The sequence below is a fragment of the Crassostrea angulata genome, chromosome 8 (assembly GCF_025612915.1).
Source record: "Crassostrea angulata isolate pt1a10 chromosome 8, ASM2561291v2, whole genome shotgun sequence".
Classification (NCBI taxonomy): Eukaryota; Metazoa; Mollusca; class Bivalvia; order Ostreida; family Ostreidae; genus Magallana; species Magallana angulata.
Genome location: NC_069118.1, coordinates 7,665,269 through 7,687,290, shown reverse-complemented (window position 1 = coordinate 7,687,290; position 22,022 = coordinate 7,665,269). Strand labels below are relative to the sequence as shown.

The 22,022-nt window shown below is 32.2% G+C and overlaps 2 protein-coding genes across 2 annotated transcripts in view; both read right to left on the bottom strand.

Moving 5' to 3' along the window:
* LOC128159060 (polyglutamine-binding protein 1-like) overlaps positions 1 to 22,022 on the bottom strand; it is a 161,150-nt gene that overhangs the window by 102,142 nt on the left and 36,986 nt on the right. The gene's annotated exons all lie outside the window — the stretch shown is intronic.
* Positions 3,643 to 20,431, bottom strand: LOC128159063 (ubiquitin-conjugating enzyme E2 H). The gene is made up of 7 exons (XM_052822109.1): positions 20,298 to 20,431; positions 17,001 to 17,077; positions 12,731 to 12,805; positions 11,963 to 12,002; positions 11,568 to 11,620; positions 7,307 to 7,435; positions 3,643 to 5,692 (listed from the first exon to the last, which is right to left on the bottom strand). Exons 1-7 carry the CDS (start codon positions 20,348 to 20,350, stop codon positions 5,571 to 5,573), a joined length of 549 nt encoding a protein of 182 aa, XP_052678069.1. The 5' UTR covers positions 20,351 to 20,431; the 3' UTR covers positions 3,643 to 5,570.

The window sequence follows — 22,022 nt, the reverse complement described above, 5'->3', positions numbered from 1 at the left end:
ACCTTTCAAGCTAGAATGCAGTTTGATATCCATCGCATGTTCGTCGGTCTTTTTTATAAACAAACTTGACCATGTCATGAATATCAGTTTCATTTTAATGATGCGCATACATTAAGATATTGATTAGTTGAGTATGTAAGTATATCAGTTATATTTATTGATATAACATTTTTTAGAAGTTTTTATTTTTATCTTTAGAAAAGTTAGTGTTTATATTTATTTTTTTATTCATGTTTTATCTTCAAAATTAATTACTTATTCTTTGCAAGTAATGCTTTTCGGAAAATAAGCACTTTGACCAGAATTGTAATTCTTAAATACATAGAGTATTGCGCGTTCACGTCTTACATAAAAGATACGTGACATGATTTAAGGTTTAGTATATCTGTGTATAATGATAACTTTACTCGCAACAAAATATCTCATTAGTAAGTGTTCTTTATAACTTTTTCCATTCATGTACTTGATTATTAAGAGATAACTTAAAAAATTATTTAACTTAATTAAAAATGTTTTCGTAGATTTTGTAATACTTTGGGGTGTTTTCAGAGATTTATTTTATGGGCGTAAAATATTCATAGGTTTTTTTTAAAACTTTAAAAAGTTTGGTGTCTAGCCATTTTAACATCACATGCAATGCACATATGACTCACTTGAGGACTGCAAACCAATACGTCAGATCACGCAACTGCAAGATCATGAAATACAGGTTTATTTTGAAACACACTTACAACTTATAGCTCTTTCAGTATTCTTAGTCATCATCATGGTAGAAAAATGAATTTTGATACTTCGGTTATAAACCCTAAATTGTTTCGATCAATGTCAATTCCGATAATATACAGCAAAGAAAACAATATCATTGTGTCTCTTTTTTAGTCATTTATAAATAGCATTCAGAAGAAATGGCCAAAGATGGTGTTCATTATCTTCCTGCGAAAACAAACTGGCCATGAAAGAGATTCTAACAGAAAATTGATTAAATTATATGTTGTATCTTATATTTTCAGGAGCGGTAAATAAACGAAAATTTCCTAGGAAGAATTTTTTAGAAATTTATTGATACGAAAGAAGCACCGCTTTCCTACATTTTAATGATTTTTTTAAAATTCTTTTGGTGCCATACATTATTGTTATAGATGGTAGATTTTTAGTTTTATTCTCTAATAATGAAATATTGTATTTTCTAAATAGTGTGTCATCCTTTGTCCATGTCATAACTGTTGAATATTAATTTCAGTATATGAAAACAGCACGACGAGGAAATTAATAAAACATAATCATTACATCATAGGGATTGGTGCTTTATAAAAAAAAAATCGTATTCTGTAGCAAAAGGTTTATGTAGTGAAAATTAGCGTTGATACAGCAAATTTACAACTTTCTCTTCAGTATAGCAGTTCTTTCATCAAACTACACTGTTCATTACTTTTTGTGGACAATACATATAGCTGAAATAAAGCGATGCGTGAAGTCAAATTTTTTACAAGAAAAACATCCCCTTTATGCATCTATATTGATAAGCAATTTTTTGATTATCAAAAATACACACGTCAGTTAATCAAGTATATTTACATTATCCAGTGTCTTTGCCTGTGATAACACTACGTATCGATTTTGTACTATATAACTCATAATACAAACGACGCCAAATCGAGGCGCCAGCGGGGTTTGTTTATTTATATTTAAATATTCAATCGTACGATGGCCTAAGATTATATAAATATAAGTAATAAGGTATCATTCTTTGAATATTATGAGATGATAATTTCGGTCGGGGCGTGATCAAATCTATCATAAAGCCCTTCGGGCTTTATTGGATTTGATCACGCCCCGACCAAAATTATCACCTCATAATACTCAAAGAATGATTCCTTATTCCTTATATAATGTCGTATATGAAAATGGATCTAGCATCTAAAAGGCTTATAAGCCCTTTGCTTTCTGATTGTAATGGTTTTATACATAAATTATATCCGGCATGATAACAGGGGACGATGTTCAGGGGTCCGATTGTCTTGAATACGTTAGAGCAGTAATTTACACACGGTCCGAGGTATCTGTTAATCGATAATAGCTAGATGAATGATCACATAATTTGATTAAATATCCACTACTAGTAAGTAATTGCTACTCTTCAATTAATGTTTTGTACATTTTTTACTTAAACTAAATTGAAATGCATCAAATGTCTCTTTAAACTAGAGGTACTGTGAGCAAGCTCACAATTGATACCCCCCGCTAAGAAAAATCATAACTCATGTATTTTTTCTATTATAGAAAATATTGAATGAATCTATTTCATCGTCCATTTTCTATAAATAACAACTGCTCTATTTTTTAAAACTGTTAATGCTTATATGAGTACACAAACCAATTTCTATTCTTTAAATTCCATTTTAGTTCAAGTTAACTGTTAATGCATGAGGACATTTGCATCCTTATGTTAACAAACATGACTCGAATCAAACGAAATTCCAATTTTGAATTATTGGTATACTGAGCCCGATTTTTTTTTGTTCTTTTTTTAACAATGACCTTGAACTTCCTCAATTGACCTTTGGTCAAGGTCATGACATACTCTCAGGTTATAAGCATTCTAGATGTGAATTAAGAACTTCCAATATTTGTCCATTAGAAAGATATGGACTGGACACGAGTTTTATACTTTTCTGCAAGTGACCTTGGCCTTGCCCAAATGACCTTGGGTCAAGGTCATGACAAACCCTTATCTTATAAGCAATCTTTGTGTGAACTGAGAACTTCCAATGTTTCTCCATAAAAAAAAAGGACCGGACAAGAATTTTGCACTTTTTTCTGCCATTGTCCAAATGACCTTGGGTCAAGGTCATGACACACCCTTAGGTCATAAGCAATCTTTGTGTGAAGTAAGAACTTCCAATGTTTCTCCATTAAAAAGATATGGACCGGACACGAATTTTGCAATTTTTTCTTTCAGTGACCTTAACCTTGCCCGAATGACCTTGGGTTAAGGTCATGACACACCCTTAGGTCATTAGCAATCTTTGTGTGAAGTTAAAACTTCCAATGTTTCTCCATAAGAAAGATATGGACCGGACACGAATTTTGCACTTTTTCTGTTGGTGACCTTGACCTTGCCCGAATGACCTTGGTTCAAGGTCATGACACACCCTTAGGTCATAAGCATTCTTTGTGTGAAGTAAGAACTTCTAATGTTTCTCCATAAGAAAGATATGGACCGGACACGAATTTTGCACTTTTTCTGCCAGTGACCTTGACCTTGCCCGAATGACCTTGGTTCAAGGTCATGACACACCCTTAGGTCATAAGCAATCTTTGTGTGAAGTAAGAACTTCTAATGTTTCTCCATAAGAAAGATATGGACCGGACACGAATCGAACAGACAGACGGACAGACGGACGGACGGACGGACGGACGGACAGACGGACGGACGGACAAGGTGATTCCTATATACCCCCCCAAACTTCGTTTGCGGGGGGTATAATTATCAATTACATGCATAAATCACCATTTAATGAAATAATGAAAATACCTTCTAGTTATGATTTGTTCATTACTGTTTTTAAAAAAAAAAAACCACACAGTATATTAATGTAAGAAATACATCTTATCCTCCAAAAACAAATCTTTTAAAGAGAATTAATATTTGTCTACTTTATTTTGTATCTGTAAATAATAAATACATATAATTGTGATATACATATATATGATCTATCACTCTAACCAATCACGTTTACCTTTCGTGGAGCGCTCAATGAAATCTGGGGGAATTAAAAAATCTATGGGGGAAATAGAAAAGCGTGGATTCAATGTCGATGGGTAAAGAATTAGTCAGTTTTAATCATAAAGAACACTTGCTACTAGTATATTGTTTTTCAAATAATTTATGTAGTTAGAATATATCTGGGTAAAATGCCTTCAACCTGCACATTTCGAACAAAAATTATCTCTTTTGGATAGGATTATACACAAGTAGTATGTACACTGTAAGATGAACACATAATATAATTCTACACACGTTAATGCAAATAAGTTTTTAAATGTTGAATATCCACACAATAATGTAGCAAGTGCTTAAAACTCTTAATTTTTTGTCAGCAAAATCCAAAATATTTTGTTTTATCCAAAGAAAAAGAATTTACTTAAATACAATAACATTTTCAAAATAAAATAACTGCAGAGATACATGATACAAGGACTTGTGTTTAGTGAACCCATCAGATGGCGCTTCATCAACTATCACAATTAAAACATAACAACGCAATGGCTACGGCAATAAGCTACCTGCTGCAAGGAAACCAAAATATACCAATTGTACAGGACACAAGCTTAAGCTTACTGTCCAAAAAAGAAACATTTTCATTGTTACCACACAATTTACAATCAAATTAAAAGATTGCCATATTTTATATACAGAGCACACAGGAAGTTTACATGCATGTGTAGCCACAAATAAAACAATAAAAGTTTTTAAAAACAAGAAAAGCAAATTCTCAGGGGAAAACAGCACTCAAAACTGATCACACATCTTTCACACTGTGATAAATGTTAACAATGGTAGATAGGGGTCATCTTCGGGAAGAACCTTACTGAACATCACACTACTGTGGTCCTTTATCAAAAGAGAATCTTTAGAGCAACTATCCTATGACAATGGGCGTCAATCTCATTATAATTTCAGTTCTAAAAATAGATTTTATCAAGGTATACTTCATGCATGAAATTCAAAAATATTTTATCCTGGTCACTTATGACGAAAAATACCAGTAAGTGGACAAACTAGAGATATTTTGCTTAAATGATTCTCAAATACAGTTTTGCAACAAAACAAAGAGCACACAATATAATCTAACATACATGTTTCTTCAATAAACAATAAATGTTGAACTATTGAACAAATGCACATTCATTTATCATCCACTTCCATTCATAATTTCCAGAACCAAACTTACTTTCACACAAAGAAAATCAACTAGTTGCAAGAGAAATCCATCTAATTAATTGATATCTGCTTTCTCATAATGAGAGAAACATTAGATACATGATTAGTTTTCTCCAAAGAAACGACCCCTTAAATGAAGGAAAAATTCCGTATCCACAGCACTGCTCAAATATCTTAACAAAAAATATACATTGATACCATGGGAAAAGATTCTGTGAATGTAAAACTTGACAAACAGCTCCAACATAATTTTTACATACCTTGTATAAGTACAATTTTTTTAAATGTTTGTAATTTCAAATATTACACTATCTAATCCAAATTCTTAAAAACACCATAAATACAAAAATGACCATTTCTGATAATGAAAACATGGCATTTCAAGATTTATCTTTGTCACATGGCATGAAACAAATAGAATTATAATACAAATAAAATAAACCCAATACAAATTCAAAACAATAAAAATGGTACATGTACAAATGTACAAAGAAACTGAACAGGAAGAAAGAAAATCATGAATGTTAAAATGATTGAGAGATTCACAATATCTTTGTCGGTAAGAGTAAAGATGAGCAGTGCTGGGTAGGAGAGGGAGGTAAATGTACACAACACAAGCCAGAGGTTATAGCTCCATGTCCTGAGCTTCATCCTCCGAAAAGTCACTCATACTGGACTCACTGGACGATGATTGCTGTTCGTCATGCTCCCGCAGGGCTTCCTCCGTGGCGTATTTCTTCACATACTCTGTAAACACCACATGGATAGGAGAATCAGTAATATAACACAATGCATGGCACTAAAAAAGGCATCAAGCAAATAGGAACATTACTCATAAAAGACAATACACGGTTCTAGAGTATAGGTAAGGTATAGGTATTTTGATGGATTTAATGCTAAAACATTTTTGGCTCAGACATTGAAATGTCAGACATATTTCTTGACTTCATGATAAATTTATTCTCAGTTTCTCACTTTAACATAAATACTGACATAACACATTCAGTTCTGATTTTAGGGATTAAATCACATTATTTTTTATGTCGACATCATTTTTGTACAGAAACATCAGACCCAAAGTCACCGAAAAAAAAAAACTGCTACAGATTTTTTTCTAATCACATTCACGTACAATAATTATAAACAACTGTTAGGAAACTCTTCTTATGAATGACATAGTCAACAAAAGCCATAATGAAAATATTTCTTGTGTTCAACAAACATTTAATTTCAATTTTACATTAATAGTTGAAAACTGTCACAATCAGTTGCAATATAAATTTTTTCAAAAACCCTGATTAGAAGATTTATTTATAAATGTACAAAAATCATGAAATTTTATTATCGTGAGATGCAATTCCATTAAAATTACAAGTAAATCAAAGGCCGGAACGGCCACAAAGGCGTCGAGCTGACATTTTCTTTTATATAGATTGATAAAATGATATCAATAATTTGAATTTTTGTACTAATAGTCGTATATCAAATAATACATATTAGAATAAAAAAAAGTAAATGAATTATGTTTTGCATTCTTTAAAAACAAAAATCACTATATTTCCATATATAATAGGTTGTGATGTGTTTATAAAACACTCATCATGGTTACAAAAATCAAAGAAATTTCAAAGTTAAAAAAAAATTATATAAACAGTCTTTGAACAATTTTCAAGGGGAATACATTGATTACAGTGTGTCTCTAATTATAATATTAAAGCATACTTTTATTTATTTCAATTCCCGTTTAAAACAAGATTACCTATGGTATGGTTGTTTACAAACAAATCCACAACATGTGCTATTTAAATGCTTGGCAAAACTGACTGCATTATCGTGTTTATTTATTGCAACAAAATCACTAGATACGTTTATTGCTTACATTCATTTTGGAGGCCGTGCCCGATAACAAATAAATTTACATATCAAATTTTATTTCTATCGGGCACGGTCTCCAGTTAAAATGTAAGCGATAAACTAAAATAATATTTAGTGAATGTTTACACCTTTTGTATTCATCCGCCATTCTTGATTAGGCAAATTTATACTTATGCAAAGAGTTATCAATAACCTGCAGGGAGGCAAAGTTGGATTTTTTTTACACAATGTAGTTGAATAAATGGAATAAAAATATTGTAATACGTTTAATACTTTAAGGAACTTATTTTTTGTGCGCATTTAAAAGGCGGTGCAGTGCATGAATTTTTGGATGATTGCCAATCCAGACGATCACTCGAAGGCTGCCGAGCATTAGCTCGACGCCTTAAAAATTTGTCACAAAAAATAAATTTACATTATCACACTACAATAATCCTTTAACAGTTTAATGATCTTTATCCAGTAGATACAAAACTTTCAACTCACCTAGGACTTTCTTTTTGTAGTCCTCTGGTTTGTGGAGATACATGGCGGCTGCGTCTCCATTCAGTGGGTCGATGGGATTAGGGTAGGTCAGGAGCTGTGGCAAGAAAGCCTCAAAGATGTTGGCCAGATCTGTGAAAACAAAAGTGTACAAAAATCAAAGTACTGAAAGTACTGGAAACTGGTTAGCAAGCTTGCTTTCAAGTTGTTTGAAATACATGCATTAAGGTACTATAAAGTTTCAGAACAAGTTTCACCATTAAAGTTTAAGCTTTAAGTTTTTATTGTGAAGGTGTGGTTTGCCCGGAAGGTTGCACTTCAGCTTTCTACTTAAATAATTTCTAACATTCTCAAATGTATATAGGATTAAATTTGATTTAAATCGTAATGTAAAGTTACTGAAAATCCATATGGTGAATTCAGGGGTAAGCTCAATTCGTTACACTCACTCAAGTAAACGCTGAATAAAAACGCCAAAACAAAAGTTTGACAAGTTGTATTTTAGTTGGTGGAAAAAAATTGGTAAATGGTATTTCAATGTAAACAAGTCTTTCAGTTCTCGAGACAATAATTTAATAATGTGCAGACGAGTCCGATATAATTTTGTTTACAAAAATGATACCAAGGTGTGGAATTTCTATAGTTAGACTTACATCACACACTCCTCTAATATGCGGGCTTCCAGCAGTTTGCCCAAAATAATACACTCTTAATGTGTTTCAGCACAATTTGCCCAACCATACTCTTTCAGGGCTTTCACTATTCCCCTATTATTTGTGGGACTGGCATTGCTTTTTCTTTTAATTACAAAGAGATGGTAATGACATGTCAGAAAAATAAAAATTCACATGCATATACAATATAGCTGTGCAGATAAGTTCAAACATCTATTGTCCAGCAACTATTTAATTCACCAGGAGATAAGTTAAGAAGATATCTGATTCAAAGACTAGTGTTAGTGGGATCAACATTTTTGTCTCATTAAAGCTTTTTGATTTTTTTTTGTTTTACAAATTATTATGCAATATATAACTGTGAAAAAAATGAAACTGATCTTCTCATAGCAGCTGGTACATTTTAAATCTATAATATAGTTAAGTTTAGAAATCTTTAATTTAATACTTTTAATGTACCACAAGCTCAGAAAAGATCTTCTTTTCAGTGTTATACAGTTTCTTAGAATAACTAGAAAACTGACCAGTCAGGAAGGGCCCCGCTATGACAATTAATATAGAGAAGTGAAAAAAACTTTGAATTCCATCCTCTTTATATTAACAATGATGAAAAATAAATGCCCGGCAGAAGATGTAAAGAACTGGAATATATAGGATCTCGTGATTTGTAGTTGGATATGATTTTCATCCAACAATTAAAGTGTTTTTTTCTTGAGCCTTAGTGAGGGGATAAAACACACAAGTTGGATAAAAATCATATTATACTACAAATCATGAGATTCTATTTATCCCATATTTTATACACCGCAATCAATGTTTACACTGTTTATAAAACTCTACATTATTTTTACTTCATTATGCCTAGGCAAATCCCATTGTAAAGTCACAACTGTGGAATATCAAAAAAATATCCAATGAGTCATATCCACGGGATAAAGTGGGTTAACATGGGATGAAATAAAATTTGTTAAAAAAACAAAGAATTGATACCAATGCAATGATACCTAGGCTTTGCCTCTATTCAATAAAACTATCATATATCATTGTGTACGGTATTTTAACCAAAAAAAATATGAATATTATATTTCAAATCCATATTTCAAAGAATGTACACAATACTACACATCATTCAAAATTGACCTTAACTTCAAAACAAAGTTCATTTGCAGACACAGGCAGTGCAGTAATTAATCTCAATGTGACAGATAAAGATAAAGCTTAGGATTTTCTTCCTGTGGAAGGTTAATTAATCCCAAAGGACAAATATTGCACAGCCTTCCATGTATACAATGGTAACATTCTCAGCAGTTATCTCTCTTTGCCCATTCATTCTCAGCAGTTATCTCTCTTTGCCCATTCTTCTTATGCATAGTTAGGAATCTACCCCACCACCCCAGCTCCAAACCAGAAGACATAGAGAACCAAACTTAGCATCAAAATATGTATTTCTGCCTACTGAACTACCATACCAAATTTGAACTTGATTGGGCAACCATAAAAAAAGTTATTAGAAAAAAACAGGAAATTTGTGGACGGAAGAGTGACAGACGGATGGACGGACAGAAGGACGGACGGACAGTGATTACTATAGGGCACCCGCAAATCCTTGCGGGGCCCTAATAATGTGTTTTAATTTTAACCTCTATAAAAAGACTTAAAATAATAACATTTATTTTTCTAATGTCTATTAATTTTTTAGGATGTGCATAAATAAAACAAGTGTATGAAATCAAATTGTGTTGAGTAAAGGAATACATTTAAAATTAATCAAATCATCTTTCAAGTAGGATTTACATAAAAGATAGAAGGAATTTAATCATCCCATCAATTGCATTTTTTTTAAATGTAGAAAGGTATCAGTTTTAGACTATGTTAATCAACACATCACCAATAATATCATAACGAACCTAGTTTTAATGCATAGAGAACCAGAAGTTCATTTCATTTTATTACGCAATGTGCTACAATATTCCTTTTCTTGAATTTTTGTTCTCTTTCAAAGTACTGCAGATCCAGTAAATGAGTAAATTGTTGTTTTTTAGTACCGTATTTTTCCGACGATTAGTCGCTATTTTTTCTCTCTGAAGCAGACCACCCGACTTATCGTCTTGATCGACTTGTCTTAGGCTTGAGGTCAGAAAATTGTTAAAAATAGTATTAAAAATTTTGGTTTCAATCATCTTGAGTTGGCTGTGTGATTGAAAATTACGTTGTTGAATTCTTTGTTCATCTTTAATAATTATCATTTTCACCCATCTGTTATTACTAGAATACATAATAATAATAGTTATTAAAAAATGGTATATTGTTTTTAATGAATTAAAAGTTTTACCATTCCGTTTTTATAAACACATCGCAACATGGTTCATATACCACTATTGGGAAGATAACATTGCGCAGTAAAATTGAAACCAAACTTGAATGGAAAAAAATTATTGCAGTAGGTCCAGGGAATGTTTTTAAAGTTTTATAATTTTATCAGTAAAGAGTTGTTAGTGGAAAGTATGAATAAGAAATATTTTATGGTCAAATTTAATCTTAAAATATGTAATCGGCAATTATCAATACTATTGTTAATATAGTAGGCTGCGCCGGTTGTGCTAATTATCTTGCCCTGAGATCTATACAGCGTGTTCACACCCTGTGTATATAAAGAGTACCGTTATAAGAGTGATTATAGTTCATTGATTAATTCTTGTCCAATTCTTTGATTATTGTTAAATAAAATTTATAGGAAACGTATGGTATGTCGTATATCGTCATTTTCAAGTCATACAAATGATCGATCAATTTCTAACAGTGTCTATGTAAAACAATAGCAGGTAACTGCATTACTGGATACAAAGTAAACAAGTTTCATCAAATCATAGTAATTGCTAAGCTTTCTGCACTTGAGATCCCCCTTTGAAGTCCGACACGAGACAGGTGCATGTCTCTGCCACCGGAAATTGTTAAACAAACATTGACCACGCGCTGAGTCAACAGTTGGCTGATTACGTAAAGGCGAATACACTGGCGATAGTCAGAGTGGATAATTATTTTAATACATGGGAATAAAATATTTCTGTCAAAGTAAGTTTAGTTTTGCATAACACGCGATATTGGGAATTGTTAACAATGCCAGCGACTTTGTAGATGTTGCCGGTATTTGAAAATATGATGCATAAGTATAAAGTGTAATTGTTTATATGTTAATCATTGATAATAATTGGTAGCAATATCGGGGACATCCTGGCATCATACACTGATAATGTTACTGCAGTTTTATAAGCCATTTTGAAGTGATAAGATGGACGTATCGTCTGAATCAACGTATCATATGATTTTGTTAAAATTTTGGCTAAAAATGAGCAATTCGACTAGTTATCCACATCGACGATTCGTTGGGAAAATACGGTACATGTTAATCTGACCTCAAGTTCTTGTTAACATTCAAATTAATAATTTGTCAATGATCAAATAATGTGGATGGAAAAAACTTTGAGAGTCAAAATATCACAAGAAAATTATTGAAAGGAACATGTTGAAAAGATTTGTATGTTAAGTGAAGTAAGTTTCTGTGTGTATCATGTATCATCTTTCAAACCTACCATATATAGCCGTCCAGGCTTGGTTGATCACATCTAAGCAAACTGTACCGGATCTAAAATTCAAGATTACCATTGTGTACATAATTCACAAACTTTGGATAATCAGCATTACCTTAGCATAACAATCTGACATAAAATATACATAACCATATATTTATCAAATTAATATTCAGCTCCAGGCTTGCAATAATTCTTAGTCAAAATATGACATAAATATTTTTTATCAAACAAAAGCGAGCTTTCTTTGATTATTTAATATAAAGATTTAACAGAAATTGAGACTTGTTAACATCAGGATGCAGAATTCTTAAAAAAAAAAAAAAAGGCACAGACCACATTCTTAATTCTTAAGAGATGTTTCTTGTTAATCACAGTACAAGTATTGAGTTACTTACACTTCATCTATGTTAGGGTGGTATATTCTATTCATAAAACCTGCAATAAAATTAAAACATGTTAAAAACTGCTCCTTGCTGTCTAAAAGGTATCAATATTTAATTAAAAAATAAACAGGTTAAAAAGTTCAGCAGGATATGAACTTGGTTGGTCACGTGATAAAATCCTGTGAACAGAAGATTTGATTGAATACCAACGAAGTTCATATCCCAGTGTTTTTTTACCATGGCTGTTCATTACTTATATCAACGTTTGAAAAAGAAAAATCATAAAGAATTGTTAAAATTACCAAGATTTTTTGTTTACAATAACCCTAGTGACAAGTGATAAGCGCATGCCATGATCATTGCGAAGTCATGAAAAAGTTCATACATATTTGAACGTTTTCAATTTTTTTATAGGTTCATACAAGGAGACATATTTGCTTATGTAAAAAATATGACATGCATTTCAAATAGGTTTTGTTAACATCCAAACTCCTTGGAAATAACTACCAAGTTGGTACTAAGGTAATAAATTTTCCAAACTACTCACAATAGCAATGTGTTCTTGTGTTTAGAACTGATATTTTGTGTATCATTTCTCAACCAATAGCATATTTTCAATCATTATTTCTAGCAGAGAAAGAAATGGACAATGAATGAAACAGAAATTGGACATACCAACCAGTATAGTCATGAATACATGTCTAAGCTATATCTACAAACAGTATGATGATGATGGTGATGATGAAGCCCAAGATGTCGATAATCAAGATGGTGATATACCTATAGAGGGCGACTTGAATGGATACTTCTCTGGCAGATCTACGCGGACTTTCCACACTCCTCCTTCATATGGAGCTAGAAATAAAATTGTACTAAGTGAACTATATGTTACTAACAATATTGCTATTGTTGCTTCAAATGTTTTTATCAATTCATAAATCAATGTCTTATACATTCGAAAATAAATACAGTCCTGTGGCATTAAATGAAAACTGTAGACTCCTTTTTAAGCATGAGGAATTAATATTCGCATAAAATTGAAAGAAGCAACCCTAACCAATTTTAAAGTACTGCTTTTATTTTTAAGACACTGACAGTTTTGAATTTTTAAAATAACGACAAAAAATTGGTGCTCACGATTTTATATTCTCGCAATTTGATACAAAACAGTGGAATTAAGTACTCCATATAATAAAGAATTGATTATGCACGCTCATTCTGTTCACTAACATCAAACATAGGTAATCACAGATTACAAAGCTCACCGAGACGAGACATCACTCTTATGAGACTTCACCTTTATGAGACCACCTTTATCATATTAAATGAAAATCATACTTTATGATCTTGGATATTCATGGATTCTGTTTTGACACAATATCGTATATCATCTGTTAAAAAATTGTATGATAATCATATGTCCATTTGTTAATCAATACAATAATATAACATTTAATATTGCATCCTATCATATTATAAACCAATATCATATTATACAATATCGTATGATACAATATTTTATAATATTACAGTAACATATTATACAATTTCATGTGATATAATTCTATATTACAGAAACTAATATCATATCATACAATATTGTATGATACAATATTATAGAATATACAATATTATATCATAGGATACAATATTATATTTTGCAATATCTTATGTAATAGTATCATGTGATAAAATAATAAATTAATAATACAATATAATATTATACAATATTGTATCATAATACACAATACTATACATAACGATATCATGATACAATATCATAACATAAAATATTTTAAAAAATTGATACAATATCATATCGTATCATATAACTTTTTATAATATTACATATGATATTATATTGTGTCATATTAAACAATATTGTTTCATACCAAACAATACTATATCATAGGAATCATGTTATATCATTTATCAACAAACACATCTATCTATCGAGCAGGTTTGAGTGAGGTAGGAAATTTCTTTAGCATCCTTGATGATGGAGATCAGGCTCTGCATCTGAAGCAACCTCTGCGTTTCATTTATAATATAGTTAAATCAACTATGCAACCTATCATCTATAAAACATGTGATCTGTTCCAAAAAAACTTAACCTCATCCAGCATCCGAAACCTATGGCTCAGATTCAGCATTCAAGCCTGTCAGGTCCATCAGTATGCATAAGACGCATCTCCATGCAAGTTTGGTGAAGTTCAGACCAGTAATAACTAAGATATCTTCATCAGAGGGCAATAGCAATTGAAACCTTAACCTGCTCCAGCATCCGCAACCTATGGCTCAGATTCAACATCCATGCCTGTCAGGTGCATCTGTATCATAAGACACACCATCCATTTAAGTTTTGTGAAGTTAGGACCTGTAATAACTAAGATATATTTTTTAGCATCCTTGATAATGGAGATGAAGCTCTGCATCTGAAGCTTCCTCTGTGATTCATTCATACTACAGTTTAATCAACTATGCAAGTTTGAAATAGTACTATTTATATAATAGTGTTGTGCTGTGCATGTACTATGCCTAAATAGTAGTCAGGGTTTGATACATAGTGCACGAGCCGGAGGCGAGTGCACTATGTATCAAACCCTGACTACTATTTAGGCATAGTACATGCACAACACAACACTATTGTACCGGAGGCGAGTGCACTATGTATCAAACCCTGACTACTATTTAGGCATAGTACATGCACAACACAACACTATTGTTATTATTATGCCGACTGTTGAATATACTGATGTGCTTTGCTATATTGAAGTAGCTGTGGCGTTCGAGTGTTGAAAAGTCCCTATAAATTATCACTGGAAAAGCTAGCTTTTTAGTTTTTTTCTTCAAATTAATCAATTGATTTGATTGTTTATTTAATCAACTAGTTGTTGTACAATAAAAAGTCAACAAAGGTTTATGTTCTTTTCAAGAAAACGTCTCGCTTGGCCTTACCGAGAAAACTCGAAATGTTTAGCAGACGAAATCTCATTGAATTTTTTTCTTGTACATTCTTTATCAAGCGTCATTTAAAAAAGCGTTTTTGTGATTCTCATGTAAAATTTCTTTGAAAAATGTTCAAACAATTTGTTCAAAAGTTTATAAGAAACTTTAACTTTAAAATTACCGTCAATAATGAAGTGTTTTTGGAAAAATGAATAATCGTAATTGCTTGATGTCAGTCGTATATATCTACGTTTTATATCTATAAATACCAGAGTTTATAATAACGGCTAATATAGCGTAGCGGTAACGCGTTGGGCTTCAAGCACGAATGATTTTAGCGTCGTGAGTTCGAATCCCGCTGTCGGCGACTGAAAGATTTTCGTTGAAAACATTTGCCGTGCTCTATTTCGGCATAGTATGCTTACGCTATATAAATCCTTTAGTACTATGCGAAAATAGATGAGTATTGGATATATCGTGACAAACTGACAGAAGGCATAATAATATCTATTAAACATGTGACCTGTTCCAAATAACTTGACCATATCCAGCATCTGAAACCTATGGCTCAGACTCAGCATTCAAACCTGTCAGGTGCATCAGTATCATAAGACGCACCATCCATGGAAGTCTGGTGAAGTCAGAACAAGTAATAACTAAGATATAATCATCAGAGGGTACCCATTTCAAAAACTTTAACCAGCTATAAAAACCTTAACCTCCTCCAGCATCCGAAACCTATGGCTCAGATTCAGCATTCAAACCTGTCTGGTGCATCAGTATCATAAGACGCACCATCCATGGAAGTCTGGTGAAGTTAGGACAAGTAGTAACTAAGATATAATCATCAGAGGGCACCTGCAACAAAAACTTTAACCAGCTCTAAAAACATTAACCTCCTTCAGCATCCAAAACCTATAGCTCAGATTCAGCATTCAAGCCTGCCTGGTGCATCAGTATCATAAGACGCACCATCAATGCAAGTTTGGTGAAGTACAGACCAGCAGTAACTTAGATATTGCTATCAACGGGCACCTGCAACAAAAACTTTAACCTGCTCCAAAAACCTTAACCTCCTCCAGCATCCAAAACCTATAGCTCAGATTCAGCACTCAAGCCTGCCTGGTGCATCAGTATCATAAGACACACCATCCATGCAAGTTTGGTGAAGTACGGACCTGCAGTAACTTAGATATGCTATCAAAGGGCACCTGCAACAAAAACTTTAACCTGGTCCAACAACCTTAACATCCTCCAGCATCTGAAATTTAGGACTCAGATTCAGCATCCAAGTCTTTCAAGTCCATAAGTAGGTCCAGATGCATCATCCATGCAAGTTTGGTGAAGATAGGACAAGTAATAGCTTAGATACAAGACCTGCAACAAAAACTTTAACCAGGTCCGGACGCCGACGCCGACGGTATAGCATAAGCTGCCCTGACTTCGTCTCGGTGAGCTAAAAACAGATCAGGTATTTTGGTTCAAATGTTCATTTATCACAAAGTGTAATCCAACACAAAATCCTTGGTTAAAGTCCCTTCTAAAATGAGCAAATGGGTTTAACAATCATATGCCAAATTCCCCTCAATCCACATTACATCTCATTACTTAAAATATTATTTAAAGTAATGTCCATGACTTTATTTACAGCCTTAGTACACTATATACAGTTCTCCTGTATTTCTGTCTGCCTCTTGTCAAATCAGTCTCACTTTTGTAAAAAAAAATTGAGTTACTTTAATTACATCTCTCCTTAAAGAATTGGTAACAAAGTTTAAAATAAGTCTTACGCCCCCAAACACATAGTAAAGGAACAGGAAAGTTTTCAAAGCAAGGAGGACAGCAAAATCCTACGTATTTTCTCAAATCCGTTTGATACAAACTACAGTGGAATCATTTGAATATACAGGGCTGATTTTCACACATTCGCACTTTATATTGTGGTACAATGTGATGATTGTGGACATCAAAATATACAACAAAGTGATATACAATCTACATGTCCTAGATAGCTTGTTTCTTAGTCCTTTGAGCAATTGTCTATTGAAAGTAATGATAATTGTGTCACCACTAATTATAATGATTCCACCGTGTCACTTACTTCCCTGTGGTCCGTGGAATTTGACGATGAACTCGTTGAGTCCTCCAAGGATCGTCACCTCATGTTTACTTTCTATTCTGATACAGGTTAAGGATGCTAAGATTCATTGTTTTTTTTATAAATAACATGAAAAATAAAAGTTTTACAAACAACATGTACCATCATACAATACACTTGAAATTACAGATGATTCTTTATATATATTATTAGTTGTTCTAAGATCTAAGAAACCTATCAATGTTTTAGCAATTAATGCCTGTCGCTGACTAGTATGAATTGAAACAAAAACATATACATGTAGTACTTAAAAATTAAGCAGTGTGAATACTGGCAAATGTATAACATTACTTCATTAACAAGACTTAATTGTGTATTTAATTTCCCTTTCATGTGCTATTCAGTATCAAAGTTTTACATCACAGACTTTCATCTAATAAATATAACATGCTTATTGTCAGAGTCACATACATGACACTATTCGTCCTGTTTTACAGTTAAAACAATATAATACATCCTCATCCCTTATCTCAGCATGTTTATCACATAACCCGTCACACAAATTACTCTTAACTTCACTTCCTTCTTTTCTGTCATAAGCATATTAGATGTTCAATGCAGCCTCTAGGCATACATCAAAAATACTAATGATGGTCACGCAGGGCCATGCATTTCCAATATTTGATTCATGATCTAAATTGCAGCTTTGCTCAGATTTGTCAATACATGTACTTTTTTTTAATAGACAATATTTTATTTTTAATTCATGAACATTAATATTTCATGTGGTCTGATGTTTTGGATAAAAATGGGAAAATAGAGTAATCAATGAAAAATTGATACTGAAGAAAAAAATTGAGTACTGTAACATAAAATATAAACTTTATGTAGAATTTTCAATATACATGTATGACCAGTGAAATTCTATCACCAAAAATTAACATTCAGTGTAATATAGGGAAGCTAAACTTGAATAATTAAATACTAATATCTGTCTGAAACACAACTTAATAATTCACATGTACATACTTTTTTAAAATATATCACGTACATCACATGTATAACAATTTGTAATTTGTTTGCTATTATTTTGAAAATTTAATTATAAGAAATGATTAACTCAATAGCTTCAAAACATATACAGTACTAAGGAACTGGGTTGTAGCAGATTACGTACACTTTTTTAAAAAGCACTACATGACTTATAAAGCATAAGCTGTCCACCTAAGTTTACTCTTTTAAATTCTGTAGCTAAAATCTGTAGCTAGTGAGTAAATTCGTGATGCTTTAATGATGGAAAGTATGAATCAGCAGTTGAATTTTTAGCACTGAATGAAACAAGCCTCTTGGTCTGCTGCATCATGTATCTGTGAATATCACTATATTTATTACAAGTATCAACTGAAAGGGCAGAAAAATGTGATAAAATACCAGTAAATATATGAGTTTTCCAGATAACTACAGAAATTATTAATCCCACCCACTTTGACATACCAACTATCACGTATGGCTTTCAAGATATGAAAGAATGTTTCAAATAATTAAAATTCTTTTCATTAGTTAGCGCTTACTGACAGTGCTTGTACAATTAATTGCAATTTACCGGTACCTCTGCTTGCAAAATATGTATATGCAGATCTCTTGAAATGGGAGCAATTATATGATCTTTGTTTAGCCAGAGGTCATTGCATGCAGTGTCTATTTCAATCATTTTGTTAATCAAACATGCAGTGTCTATTTCATTCATTTTGTTAATCAAATATCAATCCTAGGACTAAGGTTTTAACCTACAAACTCACTTTAGCTAGATGAGTAATGATTGAGTTACCAAAGATATGTGATCATGCAGTCACTGATGTCATATCAGCCAGATATCATATATCAACCTGGGTATGCCACTATGGACCTAAATGTTTCCAAGATATCAAATGGTTGGTTATCATTGGGGTGTGTGGCAACACGTACAATTAGTTAGGAATAATGGCCACATATGTAATTAATTTGTAGGTATAACAAGGTCAGTCTACAGTAGTGTGAATGTTCTTGATTATTCAATTTCCGTTTGTAACATGCTATTTAACTGGCTGAGAAAAATATAGTTTATTGAAGGAATTAATTCAATAACTTCATAGTTTATATATCAACTCATGGTTTAAAGTTTATGCTAAACAGCCACAACACAGTTAGTAACTTAGTATATGCATAAATTCTTTAGATATCAAACCAATAATTTAAAATTGTTAGGCCCCTAGATCTGGTACCTCGTGCTGTGGTTATAGAACTAGCACAGTGCACCAGGCCCTGGGGCCATTAAACTTAGACAAGCTTACTTTTGATCTAAGTCTCACTTTTACAAAAGAAACATACAGTGGAAAAGTGAGACTGAGATCAAAAGTGAGCTCGTCTAAGTTTTATGGTCCCGGGGCCTGATGTAATGGACTCAAGGCCCAGTTCAGTTCCACTGCAACATAGGTGACCACCAATTTTCACAAGTCATGTAAATGCCCGAGTGATAACAATTAGAGTTCCATCCTAAAGCTAGGTCATTTTGAGTCAAAATTTTTGACACTCAGATCTACATATACTTATAATATTCACAGCATATAATGTAAACAAATCATAAATTTTGGGCCACTATTGTCATTAGGCCTATTACATTTATATATATATTATATATATAATACACGTAGCTCTTTCTAAGTTTTGTTAGATTTGAATTAACTCATCATTAAAGGCACATGTAATTAACTATGCCCTTAATTGTACACAAATACAAAGAACTCACAATTGAAAATGGGTCAACTGTGAAAAGTTGAGCTTTTGTTTTTAATATCTCCTTGAAAACAGCTGCCATGATGCAATGGCTTATCTATATTCATTATATAATATGATACCTTATTGAAATAGATATCGACTCAAAAACTATGAAGATTCAGAAAATTTTCATCAATCTTATTTTTAGACTGCGCAGCAAACGTTTCCGCTCAATATTGGGGTCACCACTGTCAGCAAAAGGAAATAAAGAACAGACGACTTATACCGTCGATCATTATTCCAAACTAAGCGATATAAGCTTCGTAAAGTGAAATAATTAAGTACAAAAGTGAAAATGCATCCTTCCTCAAAGAATCTCATATTTCATATTGCTAATGAAGTTTGTAAACAAAGCCCTGACACACCAAAACAGGCTGAAACCAATCGGACGAATCGCGCAGATCCCCAGATGTTAGTACCCTTTAAAACACCAAAAAAACTGGGATTGAATATTGCAGTTTATCATATCAAATGTAAAAAAGATACAGTTTTACAACATCTGTATCCATCCTCCGCTTTCCTGGGCTGGGGGATGACATTTTTACTGATTTTCCTCCGCAATATCTGTTTACGTAGTCGACTTCTTGAAAACAACAATAATAATGGCGGATATGTGTTATCCTAATGCATGACGATAGATCACGTGATTTTTAACCCCTCCCACTTAGCAAGATTTTTGATAGATTTCTTTTAAAAAACCAACAAGAGTTCTTTATTTTGATATAGTTGATTAGAGCCTGTTTATAAAGTTTCTGAAAATACTCTTATTAAACGAATAAAAGAACAGATTACATTATTTTCATACCAGGGTCAAAGGTCAGCAATGTGTAGATACTGGTCACATGACCCCTTTACCACGAGGTTCTACGATCAGCTGTCGGATGTAAACAAATGATGTTTATACTTTGTCAACGATGATGACATCATCAATGCGAAAGAAAATACTATAAATGTAGCATTTTGATATTATGCATATTTTGAGAATTGTATAGCATTTAAAAAAAGTTCTTAAATTTTCGTGACATTGATAATCATGTAGACTCATGTGGGTCATGGGGCCTGAGAGAGGGTTACTCATTGAGGATCTCTAAAGGGAAATTGAAAGTATAAAAAAAAGGAACATTCGAAAATTAAGTAAACTTACACAACTTTCTTAAATTACATGTATCTTACTGAAATTTGGACAGCGAAGAATATATGTACAGCTAGATCGATTTATTTTTAAACAATTCCAGTTATCGCGCTTTGGATGTCCTACATGTAGTACGTATATATATAACGTTATTTAACCGAGTTGGTCATGGTACCTGAAATCAAAATGTCTGATAAATGCATCTTATTGAAATAAATATAATCTAAAAAACCTTTCGACAACTTATACTCCAAGTCTATCAGAGAAGAATGACTTTCTAAGTAATACATGGTACATGGCATTTAGTTGTGCATGCATCAAATGCGGATCAAACCACCGCCGCCACCACCACCCCTCTCTGCGTTAATATGTTGATGTTTTATTTATCTATTTATTTGTTTGTAAACTTTGTTAAAAAAAAATAATAAATAAATAAATATTGGATACATAGTTTCAATTAAGTAAATGTGAAATGCATGTAATTCAAATGTATATACAAATATTGCAACAATAGGGGGACAGAGGGGCAAATTAATTAAGTATCATTATCTATAGCTATAACTTTGTTTTAAATTATTTGTTTGTATATTCAACTACTATAATGTTAACAGAATTTGGTACTCATCCTTTTGTTCTCCATCAAACAATAAAATATGTTTAAATTAAATCATATGTCCCCAACATATTTTAAACTCTTGTTTTGCAGATTAAAAATTAACACTGTAAAAAAAATTCAAAACTTGTGAAAACCAAAGGTTTATCTTTCCTGTGCAAAATTTATGGGTTTTTTTCTAATTATCTATTTTCAAAAAAAATTAGATCTTTTAATTCTTATGAAAACGCAACAAAAAATATCTAAATTATTTGTTCAGCTTCATTTAGCTTTTAAAATGTCTTATTAAATAATAAATCTAAGAGCTTTCGGGGGCTTCGTCCGGCCCCTGGACCCCCAGATAATTGATTTATTCATTTATATCGGGGACCTCTACAAACACGTATCAACAGTATTGACCCTTTCCATTTTTCAAAAACAAAATTTATCTACTTCTTTCTTTTCTTATTTCAACTTTAATAAAAAT